At 47.5% G+C, this 24,342-nt stretch overlaps 1 protein-coding gene across 4 annotated transcripts in view; it reads left to right on the forward strand.

Moving 5' to 3' along the window:
- LOC119979442 (VPS10 domain-containing receptor SorCS1-like) overlaps positions 1-24,342 on the forward strand; it is a 1,177,426-nt gene that overhangs the window by 963,315 nt on the left and 189,769 nt on the right. For all 4 annotated transcript variants that reach the window (XR_005463722.1, XM_038821670.1, XM_038821672.1 and 1 more), the window contains exons 11-14: positions 853-955; positions 3,557-3,645; positions 13,607-13,698; positions 19,472-19,579. Coding sequence is in view for 3 of the 4 variants with exons in the window: in XM_038821670.1 (XP_038677598.1) it covers positions 853-955; positions 3,557-3,645; positions 13,607-13,698; positions 19,472-19,579 (392 nt within the window). In the remaining variant the exon portion in view is untranslated. The remainder of the gene's footprint in view (positions 1-852; positions 956-3,556; positions 3,646-13,606; positions 13,699-19,471; positions 19,580-24,342) is intronic.

Here is a 24,342-nt window from a genome sequence, read left to right on the forward strand (position 1 = left end):
GGGTGTCGGATATCTGCAGTGAGTTGAAGGAGAGGGAGGGCACTCGGGTGGAGGAGATTAAGAGTAAATGGGAGGAGGGGTTGGGGGGAGGTGAGGGCCGGGACTTGGAAGGAGGCCTTGTGGAAGGTGAACGCACCCTCCTCGTGTGCGAGGTTAAGCTTCATTCAGTTTAAGGTGGTGCATAGGACCCATATAACGGTTGCGAGGATGAGCCAATTCCTTGCAGGGGTGGAGGATGGGTGTGGGCGGTGTGGCGTGGGTGGGGGGGGGGGGGGGGGGGGGGGGGAGTCGCAAATCACGACCACATGTTCTAGCGGCAGTGTCCAAGGTTGAGGAGGTTCTGATGGGGGTACTCGGACGTGATGTCCAAAATTCTGGGCATGGGGTGGCCCAGAGTCTGGAGGTGGCGATATTCTGTGTGTTGGAAGAACCAGGAGTCCAGGTGGGAAGAGAGGCTGACGTATTAGCCTTTGCCTCTCTGATAGCCCGGAGACGGATCTTGTTGTGCTGCTGGGACTCAGAGCTGCCAAAGGCAACTTGGGTGAGTGACCTGCATTTGGAGAAGGTCACGTTCGCATTGTGGGGGCCGGAGGCGTTTGGAGGCGTTCACCCGGAAGTGGAAACCATTCATTGATTTCTTCAAGGTGAATTGAGGGGTCAATGGAGTGGGGATGGGTGGGGGGAGGGAATGAAGGCGGAGTGATTTGGGGTGTTGGTATCGGGGGAGTTTGGGGGCTTGTGGTTTCTTGTTGATGTTTGATCTTCTGCTATTTCCATATATTAATGTAAAATGCCTTGAATCAAAATATTTTTTTAAATGATTTTGAATTAACTCCTCCTTTTTGATTGCAGCCATATTGTTCATTAAATCTACACTTGAACGTGGCACAGAATCCCTACACTTCCGGAAATATAGGCAGCAAGGACTCGGCACCCGGCATCATCGTGGCTTCTGGTACTGAATGCATTCAAAGTATAGAGCACGTTTTTCTTTGACCTTTTTAGAATTTTTTTACTATACCCTTCAAGATACATTTACATTGCATCACTTCGGTTGATAGGGGAAAACCCCAGAATAAAAACAAACATTAAAAGCTGGGAATTAGGAATACTGCTCCAAACTAGTGTTGTGCGCCTTAAAATGGAACACCAGCGAACGGCGGGACATATGAATAATGGTCCAAACTGTTTTTTCCTTCTGGGCAAAGCCAGGCAAGAGGAATTAGTGCTGGAAAACAAACACCTTTCTACCTTATGTAAACATCTCCGCTCCCAGGGCGGTTTGAAGTGCGGCAAAGGCAATTTTGCCCTTCCCTGAACAAAATGCCTTCCTCCGCCCTTTTCCATTATAGTGATTTAGTTTGGGAGCAATTGTTTGAACGTTTGGCAGCCCTGCTACCTTACTTGACTGGTCATCTGTCACCTGGGCAGCAAGGACTGGCCAATACAGTGGACTCTAAATCCACCTTCACCTGTGGCCAAAACTCGTGATCTCCTCGAACGGAATTCAGTGGATGGTGGTGAAGCCTAAGAATGCCAGCTCTCCAGGTGTTCAGCTGAATTTCAGGATCACGACTGCACCCGAGCTCAGATCTGCTAGCTTGATTCAGCTACACCCCACCCCCACCCCCACCTCCAAAATCAAACTGTTCTGCCCTTGTACAGTTCCGGAATGCTATCAATGTGGCATTTGGAATCTCAAACATTGAGCCGCATTGGAAAATCATCTCAACGCACGTGGTGCAACACCTGTTCGCATTTCAGCCGTCCTTCAGATGCTAATTAGCGTTTTTCAGAGTTGTTTGCTTTCCACACCCCTTTTCCCCTTGAGATACGAGCTGAATGAGGCTTATTGACCTGATCTGCATGTGGATCTCCAATATCCATTGCTCCGCTGGTGGAAGCTGTACCTTCAGTTGTTGAATTTCCTCAGGACTTCTTTCTCTCCTCGTTTTGAGATGGTCCTTGAAACCGAGTGCTTTGACCAAGCCTTTAGTCACCTGTCCCCAAACCCCCTGATGTTGCTTAGCGACAGATGCGTCTGATAAAACTCCTATCAAGGGCGTTTCTATGCTAAAGATGCCATATAAATGCAGGTTATTGTTGCCATGTTTGAGCCAACCAGCAGGCTTTGCACTGGAACTGCTTGAGGTGATTCACCCATGGAGAAATTTCCCTGTTTGCCCTGTCAAAAAATACCCAGTTTTTGCTTTGCTCCTTAAGTGGGCTGGAAACCTTTCAATGGAACATTCCGGGAATGAACCTGATTTCTGATAACCCTTTGGTCCACAGAATCTGGTCTACTATGTCACAGGGGAAGCAGATAAAATGCTCTCTCCTGTAACAAATATTACAATGAGTCCCAAAATCAAATTAGACTCTGAAATGCCCTCTGCAACGGCCTAGCAAGCCACACAGTTCAAGGGCAATTAAAGATGGGCAATAAATGTACGCCCTGCCAGCGACGCCCGCATCCCATGAATGTATTAAAAAACACATAAGAGGGGAATGGTGAGCAGTAACCTTAATGGCGGGCAGGTTTTCAATAGGAAACCCAGGGGCAGCACGGTAGCATTGTGGATATCACAATCGCTTCACAGCTCCAAGGTCCCAGGTTCGACTCCAGCTTGGGTCACTCTCTGTGCGGAGTCTGCACATCCTCCCCGTGTGTGCGTGGGTTTCCTCCCACAGTCCAAAGATGTGCAGGTTAGGTGGATTGGCCATGATAAATTGCCCTTAGTGTCCAAAATTGCCCTTGGTGTTGGGTGGGGTTACTGGGTTATGGGGTTATGGGGATAGGGTGGAGGTGTTGACCTTGGGTAGGGTGCTCTTTCCAAGAGCCGGTGCAGACTCAATGGGCCGAATGGCCTCCTCCTGCACTGTAAATTCTATGATTCTATGATATCGGATAGTGTCTCGGGTGAGCAAGAAACTATGAGGCTAACTTTCAACTGGCTGACTTCATTGGCATTCTGCCAGTTCACTGGAATAGGTGGGAAGTGTGTGGGAAGAGGCTGCCCCCTGTGTGGCCGTTGGATGCCCTCTGGCACTCGGGTAAGCATGGTGGAGGAGACATCTCCAAGCAGCTAAGAGGGTGATTCTGAGGCTGAACCGGCCTAAACGTTCCTTGTTAAGATGTTCCTTGACCCTGACGTGACCCTCCAGGTAATTCTTTCTCTACTTATCCAATAAAATTTCCAAACTGACAAGTTTTGAACATGAATTAATTACCAGAAACTGCTGGAAATTCTCAGCAGGACTGTCGGCCTGTGTGGAGGGAGTTGACCTTTCAGGCCAGTGACCTTTCACCGGGGCTGGGTTGGTGATTTTTAATGGGGTCTACAACACACACATCAGAAAAAAAGGACAGATGAATCACTTGGAGATGGGGAGGGAAATGACTCCGGTGCACCTGGAAAGGTGGACGTGCCATGTAAATGCAAGTCTTTCATTCTTTCCTCCATGGTTTCATGGTTTTTCCGAGATCACTGAGTTGCGGCCTTGCGTTGTTTCTGGTAACCGTGACTGATCCTTGGTGGCTTTGCTTGACTTTCAGGCAACATTGGCTCCGAGCTGATAACGGACGAGGAAAGTCACTCTGGTGGCATGTTCATTTCGTCAGACGGAGGAAACACCTGGAGACAGGTAATAGCAGCGAGGGGGCGTTGTGGAGGATAAATGAGGCCTGGCTCAACTCGGCTAACAAAGGCAGCGTTTAATTGCTGGATAGGGGCAATCCATTCCTGGTCAGCACTGGCTCAGCTGTGATTGGGCATTGGCTGTAGTTTTCTGCACAGCATATTCGCCAGAACAAAAAAATCATGGAATAAAAAGAACAGTTCAGCTTCTTTGTTGGTGTCCCTCTGACAATCCAGAACTCCCTCAGTACTCCAATCAGCCCAGATTATGTGCCCAACTCCTGAAGTAGGGCTGGAACCCCCAACCGCCTAATCCAGAAGCGTGAACATTATTCCTCAGCATAATTGCGGCTGACATATAGATCAATGGGCTGAAAAAAATGGTTTGCTGCACACATTTCCATGAAGACAGTGTGCCTTTAAGTAAAATGAGCGTTGGCTGATCGCTGTAAGCACAACCCAGGGTCCGAGGGATATAGTCAATAATGGTTTATCAGCACTAATCTTTCAACGTGATTCCGAAACTGTAGGATAGACACAGCGGTGTCATGATTGTGTCATTTGTGCTTCTAAATGAGACACATACGATCACCAGCAGTATCTCACTTTGCAGTTCATTCAGCAAGTTTTTAGCAATATATAAAAAGAATCATGTTCAAGAAAATATTGAGTTCAATAAACCTTTTGGAGGTTTTCAGATCAATAATTTGATGACAATTTTCTCCGCACTGGCAGTGAAATAAAGTCAGACGAAAGAAGATTTACTGCAAAACGTGTATCGTGGAAGATCTCTACAAATTAAAAGCGCAATGTGATTTCGAAACATTCAAATTGTCGATGCCCACAGCACGTCCATTCCGAGCAGTAACACAGACAGGCTACATCTAAACGATCTGTGCCAGCTCCTACATCAGTACAAAAGAAACTCCCAAAAGGCGCTTGCTTGGATAATTAGTGGCTCAAGGTGGTCCAATATAAATTAGAAAGTCCAAGGTACATAAGAACTCAAGAAGTAAGAGCAGGATTGTATCGTTCAGCTCATCGAGCCAGCTCTGCTCTTTAATATGATCACGGCTGATCATGGCCGTCAACTCCACGTTTGTAACTGCTCCAAATATTTCTTGTTTCCCTGAGACACCATTTTAGCCTTTTCGGCCCAAAAAATTCTAACATAATTTTTGCTTGCATGTGTACTCAATTTTTTCAATTGCAATTTGACATAATTGCAAATTAATTTGATATCAAATTTGACAGTGTGCTCAAAATGATTATAGCTACACCCAAGCACTTTTGAAGCAATCCAGCCCGCCCAATAAAATCCATTCCACTCAATACTATCCATTCCACTCAATACTATCCATCCCACTCAATACTATCCAGCCCCTTCAATACTGCCCAGTCCACTCAATACTATCCAGCCAACTCAATACTATCCAGCCCACTCAATACTATCCAGCCCCTTCAATACTGCCCAGTCCACTCAATACTATCCAGCCCACTCAATACTATCCAGCCCACTCAATACTATCCAGTACGCTCAACACAATCCAGCCCACTCAATACTATCCAGTACGCTCAATACTATCCAGTACGCTCAATACTATCCAGCCCACTCAATACTATCCAGCCCACTCAATACTATCCAGTACGCTCAATACTATCCAGCCCACTCAATACTATCCAGCCCGCCCAATAAAATCCATCTCACTCAATACTATCCAGCCCCTTCAATACTGCCCAGTCCACTCAATACTATCCAGCCCACTCAATATTATCCAGCCAACTCAATACTATCCAGTACGCTCAACACTATCCATCCCACTCAATACTATCCAGTACGCTCAACACTATCCAGCCCATTCAATATTATCCAGCCAACTCAATACTATCCAGTACGCTCAACACTATCCATCCCACTCAATACTATCCAGTACGCTCAACACTATCCAGCCCATTCAATATTATCCAGCCAACTCAATACTATCCAGTACGCTCAATACAATCCAGCCCACACAATACTGCCCAGCCCACTCAATACTATCCAGTACGCTCAATACTATCCAGCCAACTCAATACTATCCACCCACTCAATACTGCCCAGCCAACTCAATACTATCCAGCCCACTCAATACTATCCAGCCCACTCAACACTATCCAGCCCAATCAATACTATCCAGTACGCTCAATACTATCCAGCCAACTCAATACTATCCACCCACTCAATACAATCCAGCCCAATCAATACTATCCAGCCCACTCAATACTATCCACCCACTCAATACTATCCAGCCCACTCAATACTATCCACCCAGTCAATACTATCCAGCCCACTCAATACTATCCAGTACGCTCAATACTATCCAGCCCACTCAATACTATCCAGCCAACTCAACACTATCCAGCCTGCTCAATACTATCCATCCCACTCAACACTATCCAGCCAACTCAATACTATCCAGTACGCTCAATACTATCCACCCACTCAATGCTATCCAGCCCACTCAATACTATCCAGCCCACTCAATACTATCCAGCCCACTCAATACTATCCAGCCCACTCAATACTATCCAGCCCCCTCATTACTGCCCAGCCCACTCAATACTGCCCAGCCCACTCAATACTATCCAGCCCACTCAATACTATCCAGCCCACTCAATACTATCCACCCCACTCAATACTTTCCAGCCAACTCAATACTATCCACCCACTCAATACTATCCAGCCTCCTCAATACTGCCCAGCCCACTCAATGATATCCAGCCCACTCAATGCTATCCAGCCAACTCAATGCTATCCAGCCCACTCAATACTACCCAGTATGCGCAATACTATCCAGCCCACTCAATGCTATCCAGCCCACTCAATACTATCCAGCCTCCTCAATACTGCCCAGCCCACTCAATGATATCCAGCCCACTCAATGCTATCCAGGCAACTCAATACTATCCAGCCCACTCAATACTACCCAGCACGCTCAGTACTATCCAGCCCACTCAGTACTATCCAGCCCACTCAATACTATCCAGCCAACTCAATACAATCCAGCCCACTCAATACTATCCAGCCTCCTCAATACTGCCCAGCCCACTCAATGATATCCAGCCCACTCAATGCTATCCAGCCAACTCAATACTATCCAGCCCACTCAATACTACCCAGTACGCTCAATACTAAATAGCCCACTCAATACTATCCAGCCAACTCAATACTATCCAGCCTGCTCAATACTATCCAGCCCACTCAATACTATGAAAAATGAAATGAAATGAAAATCGCTTATTGGCACGAGTAGGCTTCAATGAAGTTACTGTGAAAAGCCCATAGTCGCCACATTCCGGCGCCTGTCCGGTGAGGCTGGTACGGGAATCGAACCGTGCTGCTGGCCTGCTTGGTCTGCTGTAAAAGCCAGCGATTTAGCCGAGTGAGCTAAACCAGCCCCCTCAATACTATCCAGCCTCCTCAATACTCTCTGGCCCACTCAATACTATCCAGCCCACTCAACACTATCCAGCCCACTCAATACTATCCAGCACACTCAATACTGTCCAGCCTCCTCAATACTATCCAGCCCACTCAATACTATCCAGCCCACTCAATACTATCCAGCCCACTCAATACTATCCAGCCAACTCAATACTATCCAGCCCACTCAGTACTATCCAGCCCACTCAATACTATCCAGCCCACTCAATACTATCCAGCCCACTCAATACTATCCAGCCCACTCAATACTATCCAGTATTTTTCTTTGTTCTTTTGGAAAATAGGAGACAGGTTTAGATAAAGGATCTGGATCGGCACAGGCTGGAAGGGCCGAAGGGCCTGTTCCTGTGCTGTAATTGTCTTTGTTCTTTGTTCTTTGTAGTACGCTCAATACTATCCAGCCCACTCAATACTATCCAGCCCACTCAATACTATCCAGCCCCCTCAATACTGCCGAGCCCACTCAATACTGCCCAGCCCACTCAATACTATCTAGCCCACTCAATACAATCCAGCCCACTCAATACTATCCAGCCCCCTCAATACTGCCGAGCCCACTCAATACTGCCCAGCCCACTCAATACTGCCCAGCCCACTCAATACTCTCCAGTACGCTCAATACTATCCAGCCTCCTCAATACTGCCCAGCCCACTCAATACTCTCCAGTACGCTCAATACTATCCAGCCTCCTCAATACTGCCCAGCCCACTCAATGCTATCCAGCCCCCTCAATACTTTCCAGCCTCCTCAATACTGCCCAGCCCACTCAATGATATCCAGCCCACTCAATGCTATCCAGCCTCCTCAATACTGCCCAGCCCACTCAATGCTATCCAGCCCCCTCAATACTTTCCAGCCTCCTCAATACTGCCCAGCCCACTCAATGATATCCAGCCAACTCAATACTATCCATCCACTCAATACTATCCAGCCCACTCAATACTATCCAGCCTCCTCAATACTGCCCAGCCCACTCAATGATATCCAGCCCACTCAATGCTATCCAGCCCACTCAATACTATCCAGCCCACTCAATACTATCCAGCCTCCTCAATACTGCTCAGCCCACTCAATACTATTCACCCACTCAATACTATCTACCCACTCAATACTATCCAGCCCATTGAATACTATCCAGCCCACTCAACACTATCCAGCCCACTCAATACTATCCAGCCCCCTCCATGCTATCCAGCCCACTCAATACTATCCAGCAGTCTCAATGCAGTCCAGCCCATTCAATGCTATCCAGCCCACTCAATGCTATCCAGCCAGCACAATGCTATCCAGCCCACTCAATGCTATCCAGCCAGCACAATGCTATCCAGCCCAGTCAATACTATCCAGCCCACTCAATGCTATCCAGCCCACTCAATGCTATCCAGCCCATTCAATACTATCCAGCCCACTCAATGATATCCAACCCACTCAATACTATCCAGCCCCCTCCATGCTATCCAGCCCACTCAATACTATCCAGCAGTCTCAATGCAGTCCAGCCCATTCAATGCTATCCAGCCCATTGAATACTATCCAGTCCACTCAATACTATCCAGCCCACTTAATACTATCCAGCCCACTCAATACTATCCACCCACTCAATACTATCCACCCACTCAATACACTCTCACATGACAATATCACGTTTGTTTCTTCTAATCAATCCACCTTCTGCAGTTTTGATGAGATCGGATCTTGTCGAGATTAGCAGTGTCAGACCATCCTCCATCAGGACATCTGATTCTGACAACATCATCTGCCATGAGAGCTTTTTTAAAAATAAATTTAGAGTACCCAATTATTTTTTTCCAATTAAGGGGCAATGTAGCATGGCCAATCCACCTAACCTGCCCATCTTTGGGTTGTGGGGATGAAACCGACGCAGACGCGGGGAGAATGTGCAAACTCCACACAGACAGTGACCCAGGGCCGGGATTCGAACCTGGGTCCTCAGCGCCGCAGTCCCAGTGCTCTCCGCTGCGCCACATGCCGCCCTGCCATGAGAGGTTTTAGCGGTTTTGAATGTCTGTCGTAGTAACCTTGTTGCTTATCACGTTGTTGATGGATTTTCTTCAAAACATCTATGTTGATCTGGATCAGCAATATGAATTTTCGGTGATGTTCTAATTTCACGATTGTGCCAAATCTGTGCTGGAGATTAGCCTGATTTCAATGGAGAGGCTCTGCAGGATAATAATGCCAAGTAGAAATCCGGTTGAGAATCCCTTGCTTTACCCAACAATTGCTTTACAATATGTACACCTTTTCCCACTCTTCCAATTGATTGAGGAGAATGGGGACTTGCGGTATTGTGATTGAAGTTACATGTTCTCGAAAATCTTGTACACCAATCCCCTTGAAATATAGGCCAACATGCTGTTTGCCTTCCTAATTGCTTGCTGCAACTGCATGCTAACTGCTTTATGTATTTATGTACAGCCAAATCAAGATTTACTAGCTTCACACCTTTTAAAAAAATATTCTGCTTTTCTATCCTTGAGACTTATTCTTATGATTGTTTCCCCTTGTGGGAGAGTCTAGGACCAGAGGGCATAATCTCAGAGTAAAGGGTTGCCCACTGAAAAAAGAGTTGAGGAGGAATAAGAGGCAGCATTCTCCTTTGCCTGCCGCTGATATCGGGCGGAGAATCCCTGTTTACGACCAAATCGGGGGCGGTGCCTATTTCCGGATACTCCGCCCTCCAAAACTGCATCATAGAGGAGGATGTCACATGGCGTTGGGACCGCCTCAAGGTGTTACCTGAAGGCCCTCCCCCCTGATGCTCCGCCCCCAAGTTCCCAATGGTGCTGGAAGCGGGTGCTCTCAGTTTTCGTGAACCCAGCGTGGCAGCTGCTGAGTGTGTACAGCGCCGCCACAGTTGGGGGGAACTGTTCTGCTGGCCGGGGTGGGGGGGGTCTCTTCGGTGAGGACTGGGGGACTGGTGAGGGGATGGCCCGGGTGGTGGCGAGGGAGTGTCCAGGGGGCACTATCTGGCAGGTTGAGTCAGCGCACAGCCAGCGCCATGTTGTATGTGCGACCGCTGCAGGTCGTCGCCGCGTGCATGCACGGCCACAGACCCGGCAATACTCCAGGCTTTTATATCGCGAAGGCCGTGCATTTTACGTGGCGTGATTGCTCACCCCTCACCTGTCGGACCATCGGTGCGGGTGCGGCGCCAACCTTTTCATCGTAAAACCAGACACTTCCTCCGGACATCGCCTGAAAATCGGAGAATCCATCCCTTCTTCTCTCAGTCAGTGAATCTGTGGAATTCTCCACACAGAGAGCCGTAGAGGCTTTTAAGTATGTTCAAGGCTGAGATAGACAGATTTTTAATCAGCAAGAGAATCAAGGGTTAAAAGGATAAGGCAGGAAAGTGGAGTTGAAGATTATCATATCAGATGATCTCTTTGAATGGCAGAGCAGACTCGATGGGCTGAGTGACCTATTTCTGCTCCTACATCTTAAGGACCACGGCGAATAATTTCAATTGCTGAAATAAATTTTTCTCGGGCGCCACCACTAAGCAAATCGCATCACATTGTCTGTCTCTTGTATAGTCCAGATATTTGTGTCTCCTTGATGTCTGCTACTGCCTCTGACACATTTGTACTTCCTGGTCCAGTCTAAATTAGCTGATATTAGAGGAGGAGTTTTAGAATTTGGCGTTTACTCAGTGGCTCATTTGGAAAATGCATAACATGGATTAGGACAGGATGGGATTCAGCTCAGATGCTCCTTGCAGCCAAATACCACTCTGCCTCCAAGTCGGCAATTAAAAGGTCCACTTTAGCAAGAAGGCAGTCCAGCGCCGTTTGAACTTGAGTGACAGTCAACAGCTCCAGGAGAAGGGAGAGAGCTTTGAGAAACTCATGCTCACCGTGCGTCACCAGGCATCTTTCTGGAAAGCAAGAGGGAATGTCAGCCTACTGTGATGCTGCTTATGGCCCTAGGCACTGGGAGGAGGGGTGTGTCGGAGGTAGAGGTCAAGGCCGGGTGGGAGTCAGTAGCTTGCTGTCAAGGCAGGAGAAGCACAATTCTCTTTGTTGGCTCGACGTTGAGTTTTGTGGTATTATCATAACTATCAGCACTACAAGGGTTAATGTAGTGCCTAGAGTAGCCATTAGATGGAGCTGCAGATACAATTATATGAGGCAGTGGTGCTAGACCTTAGGGGAGGTGTGTATGCAGAAGACAGCTAATGAAGGTCATAAGAGCAGATAGTGTGAGTAAGGTTAGATTATAGTTTATACCAGTCGTGAGATATAGTTTAGACCAGTAGATGAGTGTAGTTAGATGTTATTGAGCAGTTGTGTATTCATAAAGACTTAAGTGTCGAATCTTAGCTTTGTTTCAGTAAAAGCTATTCTGTGATCTTTGTGGGCACTATGCCAACCATCCTGAAATAAGCAACACAAAGAACACCACAGGTTTAAAATGTTGAAAACCGGGTTTGAAGTCCAAAACGTACTGGTTGGTGACCTCCTCTAACCAGGCCACTGCAAACAAAAATCTAGTCCAAGTTGGCATGGGAAAAGGTCCCCTCCCTATCATTTCAATATTAACATTCTCAACCTACTACTTGTGGAGGTTGAGGGAAAGCCAGTTTTACGTGATTGAAGCCTGGAGTGCTTCCTCTTCTGCCCAGCATGAGGGTTAGCCTCTGCTTCCATGAGCAGTATTGCATTCCATAGAGAATTGAGCCATCTTGTGTCAATATTTTTGCTTATTTATTGTGTCCATGCTTCTTGCTTTTCAGGGTAATTCGTTGCATTAAACACTTTGAGACATTTAAACATGACGAGCAGTTGTCTAAGTGGAAGTAATTTTAGATCCATCAAACCCACTTAAGCAAATATCTATCCAGCTCCTGACATTCCCTTTAATAGGCAATCATTCGTATTCTCTGCCACGATGGAGACTTTCTTTTCGGAAACGAGTAATCAAGAGTATTTTGGGATAAAGATAAAAGCTACTTCACACATTCAGAAGAAGGAAAAATTTGATTATCGGTCATAAAAATATCAACAGCTTGAAATGCTTTGTCTGTGCTCAGGTGGAGTAACAGAATTGGGAGGATAAATGGCCTGTTTCTGTGCTCAAACACTTTGTCATTCTGCACAAGAGCAAAGGCAGAAATGTTTGCGAGGCTTCGCTGACATAAATTAGGGCGGCATTTTTGTTTATGAACTACATTTGTCGCGCAGCCCATCAATTTCTGTGAAGTCGGTGACGGCGTGAAATATATCACTATTTAAACAGACAGGCATTGATTAATCTCACGGTTTATTCAGCACTTTGCAGACTGCATAGCAATTGCAGCCCATGATTAAAAAGTGCAACCCCAGCCATTATGGCAGTGCTAATAATAAAGAAAAGAGTTTACCCAGGCTGTTAGGGGAAAAGGAAACTGTTCACCAGAACTAACAGGGCTATTTCACGCTCAGCAGTATGGGCAGCCTCTCTTCCCATTTGCGACACTCAAACAGTCGCAGTTTTGGGCTGCTTGGGAAGGCTCCAACTACACTTAATGGGCCGACTGACGGTTCTGAATATTGCTCGTTGGACGCTTGCGGGAAAGGTTTCCTTTGTGTTGGATGTGAGACAAACGCGATACTTTCTGAATGAGAGACGATTTGTTTAGATGTGGAGTCACAAATGATGTCTTCCTCTATCAGCCTGTTGTTTCTTATCGCACCTTACATTTCAGTTCATTGTAGAAGCCCCTACCTCCCCCGGATCATGTCAAAGGGGTAAATTCCAAAAAGACCAGCCAGATCTTCACATGGGAATGGGCAGCATCGCCCACAGCTGCCGGCTGGCTGGCAGACCTGGTGGAATTTCTCCACGAGAAGATCAAGTACACCATCCGAGGGTCAGTCGGAGGCCTCTACAAAGCGTGTGGACCATTCATCAGCCTGTTCCAAGACCTGGTTGAAGCCAACAGTGACTGGGAAGATGATGGGGGTGATGAGATGGAGGAAGACAAGGGAAGGCACACACAAGAGAAGGGGGGAGGGGAGGGAAGGGTACCCAAGGGATGCACAAAACGAAACAAGGGAACAAAGGGAGGAGGAGAAGGGTCACACAGACTACCGCCACCATCAATAAAAACACTAAGGGGGGAATTTAACCCCCAGTGTTGGAAGGGAGGGGTAAAAAACGGTACAAATAAGACACGGACGGGTTTGTAAATACCAGATACACATGAGCTGTTACTTTGTGAAACTGGAAAACGCCAATAAAAATATATTTAAAAAAAAAAATTCCAAACAGGTGATCTGACCCTGAAGGGATTATCCTGAATTCCATTGGGTTTGTAAGGATGAGATTTTGCTTGTGCAGGGGCAGGGGAAAACAGTTCCGGTTCTGTTCTTAAATGCTCTCAAGGTATTTAAAACAACGATAGATTCTATGGACTGTTCCAGTTTTACAGTTTGTCTAATTGACACTGATCTCTTGGTGTTTTCCCATCAATCGCAGGTATTCGAAGAGGAGCACAGCGTACTGTTCCTGGACCAAGGTGGCGCCCTTGTGGCTATTAAACACACGCCTCAGCCCATCCGACATCTCTGGTAATTGGTTCCGCTTTTAGCTCCTGATAGAACTGCTAACGCTGCAAGAAGGAGGGGAATATTTCTTTTCTGGGCAACAATTTGGGCTTGGCTTGTCTGTTTCATGATTGACTCAGGCATATTCCAGGTGTCATCTGAGCAGAGATGGAATTGAATTGCCACCTTGACAGGTCTCTTTGGCATTGACAAAAAACAAGTTTCCTATCACCAGCGGTACATACAAACATGAATTAGGAATGGGCCACTCGGCCACTCCGTTTCCAGATTTCTGCCCACTTACGTAACCTATCCATGTCCCTTTGTAACCTTCTTAGGTCCTCATCACAATATATTTTATGACCTATATTTATGTCATCAGCGCATTTAGCAACTATACCCAGTCCCTTCATCCAAATCATTTATATAAATTGTGAGGAGTTGCAGCCCCACCACTGATCCCTGTGGCACACCACTAGCAATCCCGCCAACTAGAAAAAGACCCTGTTAGCTAGTCAATCTTCAATCTATGTCAATATGTTACCCTCCCCACTCCATAAACTTTTATTTCATGCAATAATCTTTGATGTGCCACCTTATCAAAAGCCTTCTGCAGTTCTAAGTACAGTATATCCACTGGTTACCCTTTATCCACGGGATATATGAATCCCTCAAGGAACTCCAGTAAATTGATTAAACATGATTTCCCTTTCACCTCCAGCAACAGTACTGAAGACCTCTGCTCCAGAACTTGCTTGCCCCATAGCCAAGCTGTTCCATTATGGCTAACAACAGTGGCATCTACCTGGCATTGTGGAAAATTGCCCAGGTATGTCCTGTGCACAAGAAACAGGACAAATCCAAGTTGTCCAATTACCGCTCCATCAGTCTACTCTCAATCATCAGTGAAGAAATTGAAGGGCTCGTCAACAGTATTATCAAGCGGCACTTGCTTCAAAGTAACCTGTTCGCCGACGCTCAGTTTGGGTTCTGCCAGCGTCACTCAGCTTCTGACCTCATTTAAGCCTTGGTTCAAACATGGACAAAAGAGCTGATTGCCAGAGGTGAGGGCAGAGTGACTGCCCTTGTCATCAAAGTGGAATTTCACCGAGTATGGCATCAAATAGCCCTAGCAAAACTGGAGTCAATGGGACTCGGGGTGGGAGGGGGAGGGGAGAAATTCTGTGCTGATTGGAATCACCCCTTGAACAAAGGAAGATGGGTGTGGTGATTGGAGGTCTCCGGGGTATCAGCTCCGGGGAATCACTGCAGGAGTTCCTCGGGGTAGTGTCCTAGGCACAACCATCTTCAGCTGCTTCATCAATGACCTTCCTTACATCAAATGGTCAGACGGGGGGGGTGTTCACAGATGACTGCACAATGTTCTGCATCATTCACAACTCCTCAAATACGAAAGCAGTCCATGTCCAAATGCAGCAAGACTTGGGCAATATCTCGGCTTGGGCTGAAAAGTGACAAGTTACATTTGCACCACACAAGTGCCAGGCAATGACCATCGCCAAGAAAAGCGAACGAAGCATTGCCCTTGACATTCAATGGCATTACCATTGGTGAAGCTTCCACTATCAAATTCCTTGCACCCACATTCCATGAAAGAATAAAAACAATCAGTTAAGGAGTTGGAATTCCATTTTGTCCTGGGAGGGCAGACAGGAGTCCTTCTGTCCTCTGAGCTCCTATCCATTCCTCTCGCACAGTAGGATCCTGCAGATACTTGCACATCTAATACCCCAGCCACACCTAGCAGACCCCCATTCAGTTCTCCCAGATTGTGTACTATTCCCTTACTTTCCCCAGAGCCCATGATCCCTGTTCCCAATATGCCCAACCCTAGAATACTCCTTTGCAACACTCCCACCCCATATGACCCATTGTTACTAGATGTGCTTCTTCTGAGTCCATGCATATGTACAATCCGGAATAGTTACTTGCTGTCTTCACTTGTATCATTGTTATATTACATGACAGCAAATCCTGGGCTTGAAATATTGCATCTACAATGAGATGCACCCATTAGGCGGTGGCACAGTGGTATTGTCACTGGACTAGTTAACTAGAGACCTAGAGAAATGCTCTGGGAACCCAGGTTCAAATCCCACCACGGCAGGTAATGAAATTTGAACTCAATAAAAGTCTAATGATGACCACGAAAATATTGTCGATTGTCGTAAAAACCCATCTGGGTTCGCTAATGTCCTTCAGGGAACAAAAACTTCCATCCTTACCTGGTCTGGCCAACATGTGACTCCAGACCCACAGCAATGTGGTTGGTTCTAAACTGCCCCCACAAGAGCAATTAGGGATGGGCAATAAATACTGGCACAGCCTGCGAGGCCCATGAATGAATAAATTGTCTATGTTTAAAATAAAACTTTGGAGAAAGTAATTGGAAGAAACATTACACTCAAAGGGTTTCTCTCTCTTTTGAATGACAATGTTTTGCACAGTAACATGTTACTGTCTGCAACATTATGCTTTTTTAAATTTTAGCTGGGAATTATATCTTCATCTGTGTTACTTGTGGAGTATTATTGCATAACATATTTACAACTTTTCAGATGATAATGCCGTAAGAGATGAAAGTTGCGGTTGAACACTTACACTGAGGTGAGAATAGTGGAGGTAGCTTCTCCCCAAGGTGTCTCCGGGTGATTTTGTCTTTCCGTTTGGGCCTTGGTTGGGAGGGGGTGGCTTCACGCTCCACGCTTCCCAATGTACTTCATGATTTGCAGACTTGTTTCTAAGATGAGAACTTTCAATCCAGGGTATGAGGGTGGGGGCTGCCATGGTGTGGGTGCTGGTGGCAAAGTGGCATTGGCATTATCTATCAAAAAAAAAACAACTTGCAATGAGATAAAGCCTGCCATGACCTCAAAGCACTCCAGCATAGCCACTGCTGCACTGCTGGAAATTTCCTAGTCTCCGCCATTACTCTCTCTGTTGGATTCCCACTCTCCCCCATTTCTCTCTGTCCTGGATTCCCACTCCCCCCCCCCCTCCCCCCCCCCATTGCTGTCTGTGCTGGGTTCCCAGTCTTCTCCATTGCTCTCTGTACTGAATTCACAGTCTCCCCCATTGCTGTTTGTGCTGGTTTCCTAACCTTCACCTTTTGGAAACTCCACTTGTCCAAACCTTTACAATGTGTATTTCATTTCATTTCAATGTGTCGCTGCCAATTTTGCACAGCAACAAGTTCCACTAATAGCAATGTGATAATCCCCAAATAACCTGTTTTACTGATGACCGTTGAAGGATAAATATTGAACAGGACACCAGGGAAATCTTGCCTGCTCTTCTTCCAAATGGTGCCATGGGATCTTTTGCGTGTCCGGGTTCAGTTTAAAACTAAAAAAGAAAGACTTCCATTTATATAGCGCCGATCATGACCATTGGATGTTTCAAGGTGCTTTACATCCAATGAGATGCTTTTGAAGTGTAAACACTACTGTGACATACGAAATGGGGGAAACCAATTTTGCACATCAAGCCCCCACAAACAGAGATGTGATAACATGCGATAATCTGGTTTTTTTTAATGTTTATTGAGTGATAAATATTGTGCAGGACAGCAGGGATAACTGCCCTGCTCCTCACTAATTTATGTTTATGGGAACCTTTACGTCTATCTGTTTAACATATCTGAATGATAGCCTTTGTAAGAGTGCAGCACTCCCTCAGTGCTGCTCTGGAGCAATGACTGACACCACAGCAACAAGATGACACACGTCATGTTCGACACCCTGACCTCAAACACCTGGGGCAGGATTTTCCCCAGTATCAGGGTCAAATGGAGGTCAGACGTCAGCACTGAGGGGGCAACAGTCACCTCGTGATTTTCCCCGAATTGCCCCATTCGTGGTCCGCAGGCACGTTCTAAGGCCTTACTTTAGTTATTTTTAAACAAAACTCCACACACTGCAAAGGATCCCACGGCCCCCAGCAGTAGCCCGCCTTTTCAGATCAGTAAGACACAGAACAACTCCACTTAGGGATCCCCTATCATTACCAATTCCTTTCTACTTGAAGTGAAAGCAGTGCCCTGACAGGTCATCATTGTGTTGGGGAAACCCCTCCACAGAGTAGCATCCAACTGCAACTGAAACCAGACAGGCGGGGAAGGATTCTGAGCCTGCCCAGAGCTCTGGGACCCTGGCCTTCCACCGGGAGGCCACCTTTTGACAGCTGGCCGAGTCCTTTACCCATCAGGAAGCCTGGTGCCATAGTTACGATGTTACTGGAACAGTAACGCAGACACCCAGACAGACGCAAGTTCAAATCCTGCCATGGTAGCTAGCTAGGATTTAAATAAATCTGGAATAAAAAACTCTTTTGACAGATCAAGGCAGGAGTGCTACTGCCATGTCCAACTCCATGGCCAGAAGTAGAATCCACGGGCAGAATTTCCTGGGATGGCCGATGTTAGTCGCCATCAACGTTTCAAGGGTCTCAATTTCCCAGTCTCCGCCATTACTCTCTGTGTTGGATTCCCACTCTCCCCCATTGCTCTCTGTCCTGGATTCCCACACCCCCCCCCCCCCCCCCCCCCATTGCTGTCTGTGCTGGGTTCCCAGTCTTCTCCATTGCTCTCTGTACTGAATTCCCAGTCTCCCCCATTGCTGTCTGTGCTGGTTTCCTAACCTTCACCTTTTGGAAACTCCACTTGTCCAAACCTTTACAATGTGTATCTTGAGCTCATAAAGACCCCTCGTTGAAGCACATTAACACTTTGTCTTTGTGTGGATTGACCAACAGACCTTTGCTCTACAAGGGTATTGAAGGACATAGTGCCAAGGTGTTGAGATACAGAGCAGCCATGATCTCACTAAGTGGTAGAACAGGCTTGAGTGCCTGAATGGCCTACTCCTGTTCCCATGTTAAGAGGAACCATATAAATGAAAGATTCTCGGCGGGATCTTCCAGACTCGCCCGCCAGTGGGATTTACCAGTGTCACCAATATCAATGGACTTCTGGCTGGCACGTCGCATCCACCATGGCTGGGCTAGAAAATCCCACCCACTGTTTTGTTTCTCTTGCTCCAATATTTGAGGGAGAATATTTGTTATTCTTGCCTGTGTTCAAGTACATTGTTTAAGTCTTCTACAAGGGCCATTGTGTTATCAGCTTTTTTTTTGGGGGGGGGGGGGGCAGCGCGGTTAGGGGAGGACTTGATCACCTTTAGTTAGTTTTCAACATAGGTTGTTGTGATTCTAGGTCAAGTAGGCCAAGGGGCCTTCTCCCTTAGGCCTTGTCTGTGATTTGGGGGAGAATTGCGAATGAAAACGTTCACTGGACAGATTGGAATGAAGGCCCCAAACCGTTTACCTCATATTCCCTGGCTACCGTTGACAGCTGCCCATTGCATATTCACCGTGGCAACCGATTTCACCTTTCCCAACCATGAAAAGGGCAAGGCTGACCTCATTCCTGTTTGAGAAAATAAGGGTGAAATTGTGTTTATTTTAAGAGCCGGGTCAATCAAAACAGCAGAACTTCAAAATCAAATATTACAGATCAGAGCTACTTAACAAGACGAAAGCCTGCTGCCATCAGCCTGCTATTTTGATTGGTTGGCTGCAGTTTCCATGGTGATACCTAGAAGCCTTCCTTCAATCTTCATCTTTTAAAATAGGAGCAATCAAAGAACCACTAATAGGACATCCCCTTTAACATGGAACAAGAGGCAGGGTGATTACTCGTGGTTTACTCAATGCCTTTCATGTTGCTACTCTTTTCACTCTCCAACACTCTTTGTTATTATTTGTTTGTTGTAACCAGGCTGAGCTTTGACGAAGGTCGATCCTGGAGTAAATACAGCTTCACTTCAGTCCCTCTCTTCGTAGACGGAGTCCTGGGTGAGCCTGGAGAGGAGACTCTGGTGATGACGTAAGTAGAAAACGTTTTATTTCACTGCTTCAACCCAAAGCAAAAAGAAACTTCCCAAAAAGTACACCCACTTCATAACATTTTTAAAATTACATTGTACAGTTTAATTTTGACGCAAGTGCAATACAATTCTGTTCAATACAGTTTGTGGCAGTGTGAGGGGCTCCTAAATGTGCGGGCCACTTTTACAATAAACACCTACATTTTGTGTCAAACATTCTACGGTTCAAACAGCCCAAGAGGCTTTTACCTGGTTTCCATCCCCTCGGTGTCCCGTGGTGGCCTTTCCCCACCCAATCTTTGTGGCCTGAACTTTAGTGCACCCCTCAGCATGGAGCTGAAGGAGCTCAGAGTGTGCCAGTCTGCAACACTCGATCATGAACAGTTCTTTGCACTGGAAGACCAACAGGTTTTAGACATATTGGTTATCATGTGTGCTGAGCTTAAAGGAACAATTTGCCTTGATACGGTGCCCATCTTGACCCGAGGACAAGGCACTTCACAGCTAATGTACTAGATTTGAAATGTCGGGCAGGGTTCTCCGTCAGGGAGACAGTTGATAGGATTCTTGACTGGCCAATGCCAAAATCATATTTGGCGTTCGGGCGGAGAATCTCTTTTGCCGCCGAAATCGGCAGCGCACCTCTTTTTGGATGCTCCTCCCCGTCCAAAATGGAGTCATCGGTGCGTACACCGCACACCATTTTGACAGCCTCAGGAAGTCACCTGAGGTCCTCCCCCCTATCCTCTGCCCCCCCGAGGGGCCGACTTCCCTACGGCGTGGGACACGTGTGCTCTTGTGTTTTCATCAACCTCGCGTGGCGGCTGCGGACTGTGCCACAGTCGGGGGGCAGGAGACGTACCGCTGGCCGGGGGGGGGGGGTCATCGGCTGTTGGGAGGTGGTCTAGGGGTGCCGAGGGGGGCACTATTTGGCACGCCGAGTCCACGCACGGCGGGCACCATGTTGTGTGCCGCGACCGCTGCAGGTCATGACCGTGCGCTAGCGCGGCCACCGATCCGGCAATTCTCCAACCGTTTCTGTCGGGAAGATGGGAGGTTTTACGTGGCGTGGCTGCTAGCCCCCCCCCCCCCCCCCCCCCCCCCCCACCACCACCATGCATAGCACCGATGCTGGGGCGGCGCCAACTTTTTCATCGTCAAACTAGGATAGCAAATGTGGTCCCTTTGTTCAGAGGATAGCAAATGTGGTCCCTTTGTTCAAGAAGGGGAGTAGAGATAACCCCGGTAACTATAGGCCGGTGAGCCTAACGTCTGTGGTGGGTAAAGTCTTGGAGAGGATTATAAAAGATACGATTTATAATCATCTAGATAGGAATAATATGATTAGGGATAGTCAGCATGGTTTTGTGAAGGGTAGGTCATGCCTCACAAACCTTATCGAGTTCTTTGAGAAGGTGACTGAACAGGTAGACGAGGGTAGAGCAGTTGATGTGGTGTATATGGATTTCAGTAAAGCGTTTGATAAGGTTCCCCACGGTCGGCTATTGCAGAAAATACGGAGGCTGGGGATTGAGGGTGATTTAGAGATGTGGATCAGAAATTGGCTAGTTGAAAGAAGACAGAGAGTGGTAGTTGATGGGAAATGTTCAGAATGGAGTTCAGTTACGAGTGGCGTACCACAAGGATCTGTTCTGGGGCCGTTGCTGTTTGTCATTTTTATAAATGACCTAGAGGAGGGCGCAGAAGGATGGGTGAGTAAATTTGCAGACGACACTAAAGTCGGTGGAGTTGTAGACAGTGCGGAAGGATGTTGCAGGTTACAGAGGGACATAGATAAGCTGCAGAGCTGGGCTGAGAGGTGGCAAATGGAGTTTAATGTGGAGAAGTGTGAGGTGATTCACTTTGGAAAGAATAACAGGAATGCGGAATATTTGGCTAATGGTAAAATTCTTGGTAGTGTGGATGAGCAGAGGGATTTCGGTGTCCATGTACATAGATCCCTGAAAGTTGCCACCCAGGTTGATAGGGTTGTGAAGAAGGCCTATGGTGTGTTGGCCTTTATTGGTAGAGGGATTGAATTCCGGAGCCATGAGGTCATGATGCAGCTGTACCAAACTCTGGTACGGCCGCATTTGGAGTATTGCGTACAGTTCTGGTCGCCTCATTATAGGAAGGACGTGGAAGCTTTGGAACGGGTGCAGAGGAGATTTACCAGGATGTTGCCTGGTATGGAGGGAAAATCTTATGAGGAAAGGCTGATGGACTTGAGGTTGTTTTCGTTAGAGAGAAGAAGGTTAAGAGGTGACTTAATAGAGGCATACAAAATGATCAGAGGGTTAGATAGGGTGGACAGCGAGAGCCTTCTCCCGCGGATGGAGGTGGCTAGCACGAGGGGACATAGCCTTAAATTGAGGGGTAATAGATATAGGACAGAGGTCAGAGGTGGGTTTTTTACGCAAAGAGTGGTGAGGCCGTGGAATGCCCTACCTGCAACAGTAGTGAACTCGCCAACATTGAGGGCATTAAAAAATTTATTGGATAAGCATATGGATGATAAGGGCATAGTGTAGTTAGATGGCCTTTAGTTTTTTTTTTCCATGTCGGTGCAACATCGAGGGCCGAAGGGCCTGTACTGCGCTGTATCGTTCTATGTTCTATGTTCTATGTTCTAGGCACTTTCTCCGGACATAGCCTCAAAATCGAAGAATCCAGCTGGAGTTGGGATTCATCTCCAACGTTCTCCCTGGCGCTGGGAGAGGCGCCCAGAAGCGATTCAGTGTCCATGCAAATTTATGCAGGGATCGCGAGTGATTCCATTGTGAATCACGCTATCGGCTGACCCCCTACCTCCTGCAGTGCAAATCCTACCTCCCCCCGCTACAAGTAGGGCCATCATTCACCACCCCGACCCCCCAGCACAGGAACCTCTAGGTCACCCCTTACCCCTTCCCCACCCCGCAGAACACATGCATGAGGGTGACTCAACACCCCACTGACCCCTCCCCCAACTGACCCCTCCCATTGACCACCACCAGAGGCCCCCACCATAACAGGGAACCCCCAAACAAAGAATCCCCTATCACAGGGAACCCCAATTCCAGGAACCCCCGCTCTATATCAGAGAATATCACATATCAGAGAACCCCCCCATAACAGGGAACACCCCATTGCAGAGAGGGGTGTGTGTTGGACTTAGGCGCGGGTGTTTGGTGGCGACTCTGGTGGGGGTCTCTGGTGGGGGTCTTTGATTCGGGTCGCTGTTGGGGGTCGCTGGTGGGGGTCTCTGGTGGGATCCTTTGGTAGGGGTCTCTGATTGGGATCTTTGATTGAGGTCTTTAGTGTGGGAGTGTGATATAGGGGTCTAATGGGGGTCTCTGGTAGGGGGATCTGATGGGGGTCCCTTGGTGGCAGTCTCTGATAGCAGTCTCTGGTGGGGGTGGGCAGGATTTGCATTATGGGGGGAGGGGGTCCTCGATGGAGATTGGGGCGCCGACTTAAAATACCTCCCCCCTTGGCCCACCACGAGGTCCTGTGCGTCAGGAGCACGTGGCAAATACTTAAACCAATCCACATCCGCATGAAACCTGACCCAAAGGTCCGGAGAATCACAAGAGGCGTGGAGAGTTCGGTGTCCAGCCGTCAATAGCTGGCACTAGTGCGGGATGCGACCCGCGATGCCGCTGCAGGCGGGGGCTGGAGCATTGGAAACCGATTCTCACTGGGCATCGATTCCATTTTTCCCACAACGCTGGATTCTGCACTGTATCGGAAACTCCACTACTGGCGGCGGCAGCGGAAATTCCAGCCAGTGGAACATAAAGGAACATGGCAGCCAATTTGTGTACACAGCAAGGTTTGGTCAAACACCAATGAGTAACTAATCTGTTTTGTGTGCTGCTATTTGAAGGATAAATATCGGGCACAATTGCATCCCTGGTCTTTGAACAGTGCCATGGGGGTCAACATCCACTTGAGGGGTTAGATGGGGCCTCAATTCAATATTGTGTGCAATGGGTGACAGCTCTGACGCTGCAGCACTCCCTCATCACTGCATCAAAGTTTCAGGTGGATTATGTACTCAAGGCTTTAGGTTGGAGCTTGGACCCATGAGCTGACCCAAAGTTGAGAGTGCTACCATTTGGCCAACCAAAAGCACCAGACTGCTCAGAGGAAGCATTCAAGTTTTGTTTGGTGAAGTGAGTGCTGATGTGGGACATTAAATGGTTCTGGTTTTCAGGTCCGGTTAGAATTCCTGTTCAGGAAGGTTGCTGTGACGCAGTTACAACAGTCCTGGAGATGGATCCTGTTTAATGGCAAGATTTAAGGCATGAGTACCCAGAGCAACCTGCTCAGGAAACATGGCACCGTTTTCTGTTGGTCTATTGGCCCCCATGAGCAGCTTGTGCTGGACTATAATTTGCTCTAGCGAAGACATAGGAACACAGTCTGCTCCAGCCTAGAACTAGGCCGGACAGGACATCTTCCAACAAGGACATCTGACCGTACTGACCCCAGTTCCGAGCAGATCCAAGGGCACCAGGCTGGAATGCTTATGATTTAGCACCATTTAGCAATAAGCATCTGAGGCATTCTAGATTCTGAAGGAGGTTTGAAGGGTAGACACTGAGAGGTGGTTTTCCAGGGTTGAGGAAACAAGAACATGGGGGTACGGTCTCGGGACTGAGGCCAATCATTTAGGACTCAGATGAGGAGAAATTTCTTCACTCAACGGGTTGTGATTCTTTGGAATTCTGTACCCTGGAGGTTGCTTTGCTGAGCCTGAAATTGAGGCTCTTTGGGT

Source organism: Scyliorhinus canicula, chromosome 16 (genome assembly GCF_902713615.1).
Source record: "Scyliorhinus canicula chromosome 16, sScyCan1.1, whole genome shotgun sequence".
NCBI classification, from domain to species: Eukaryota; Metazoa; Chordata; class Chondrichthyes; order Carcharhiniformes; family Scyliorhinidae; genus Scyliorhinus; species Scyliorhinus canicula.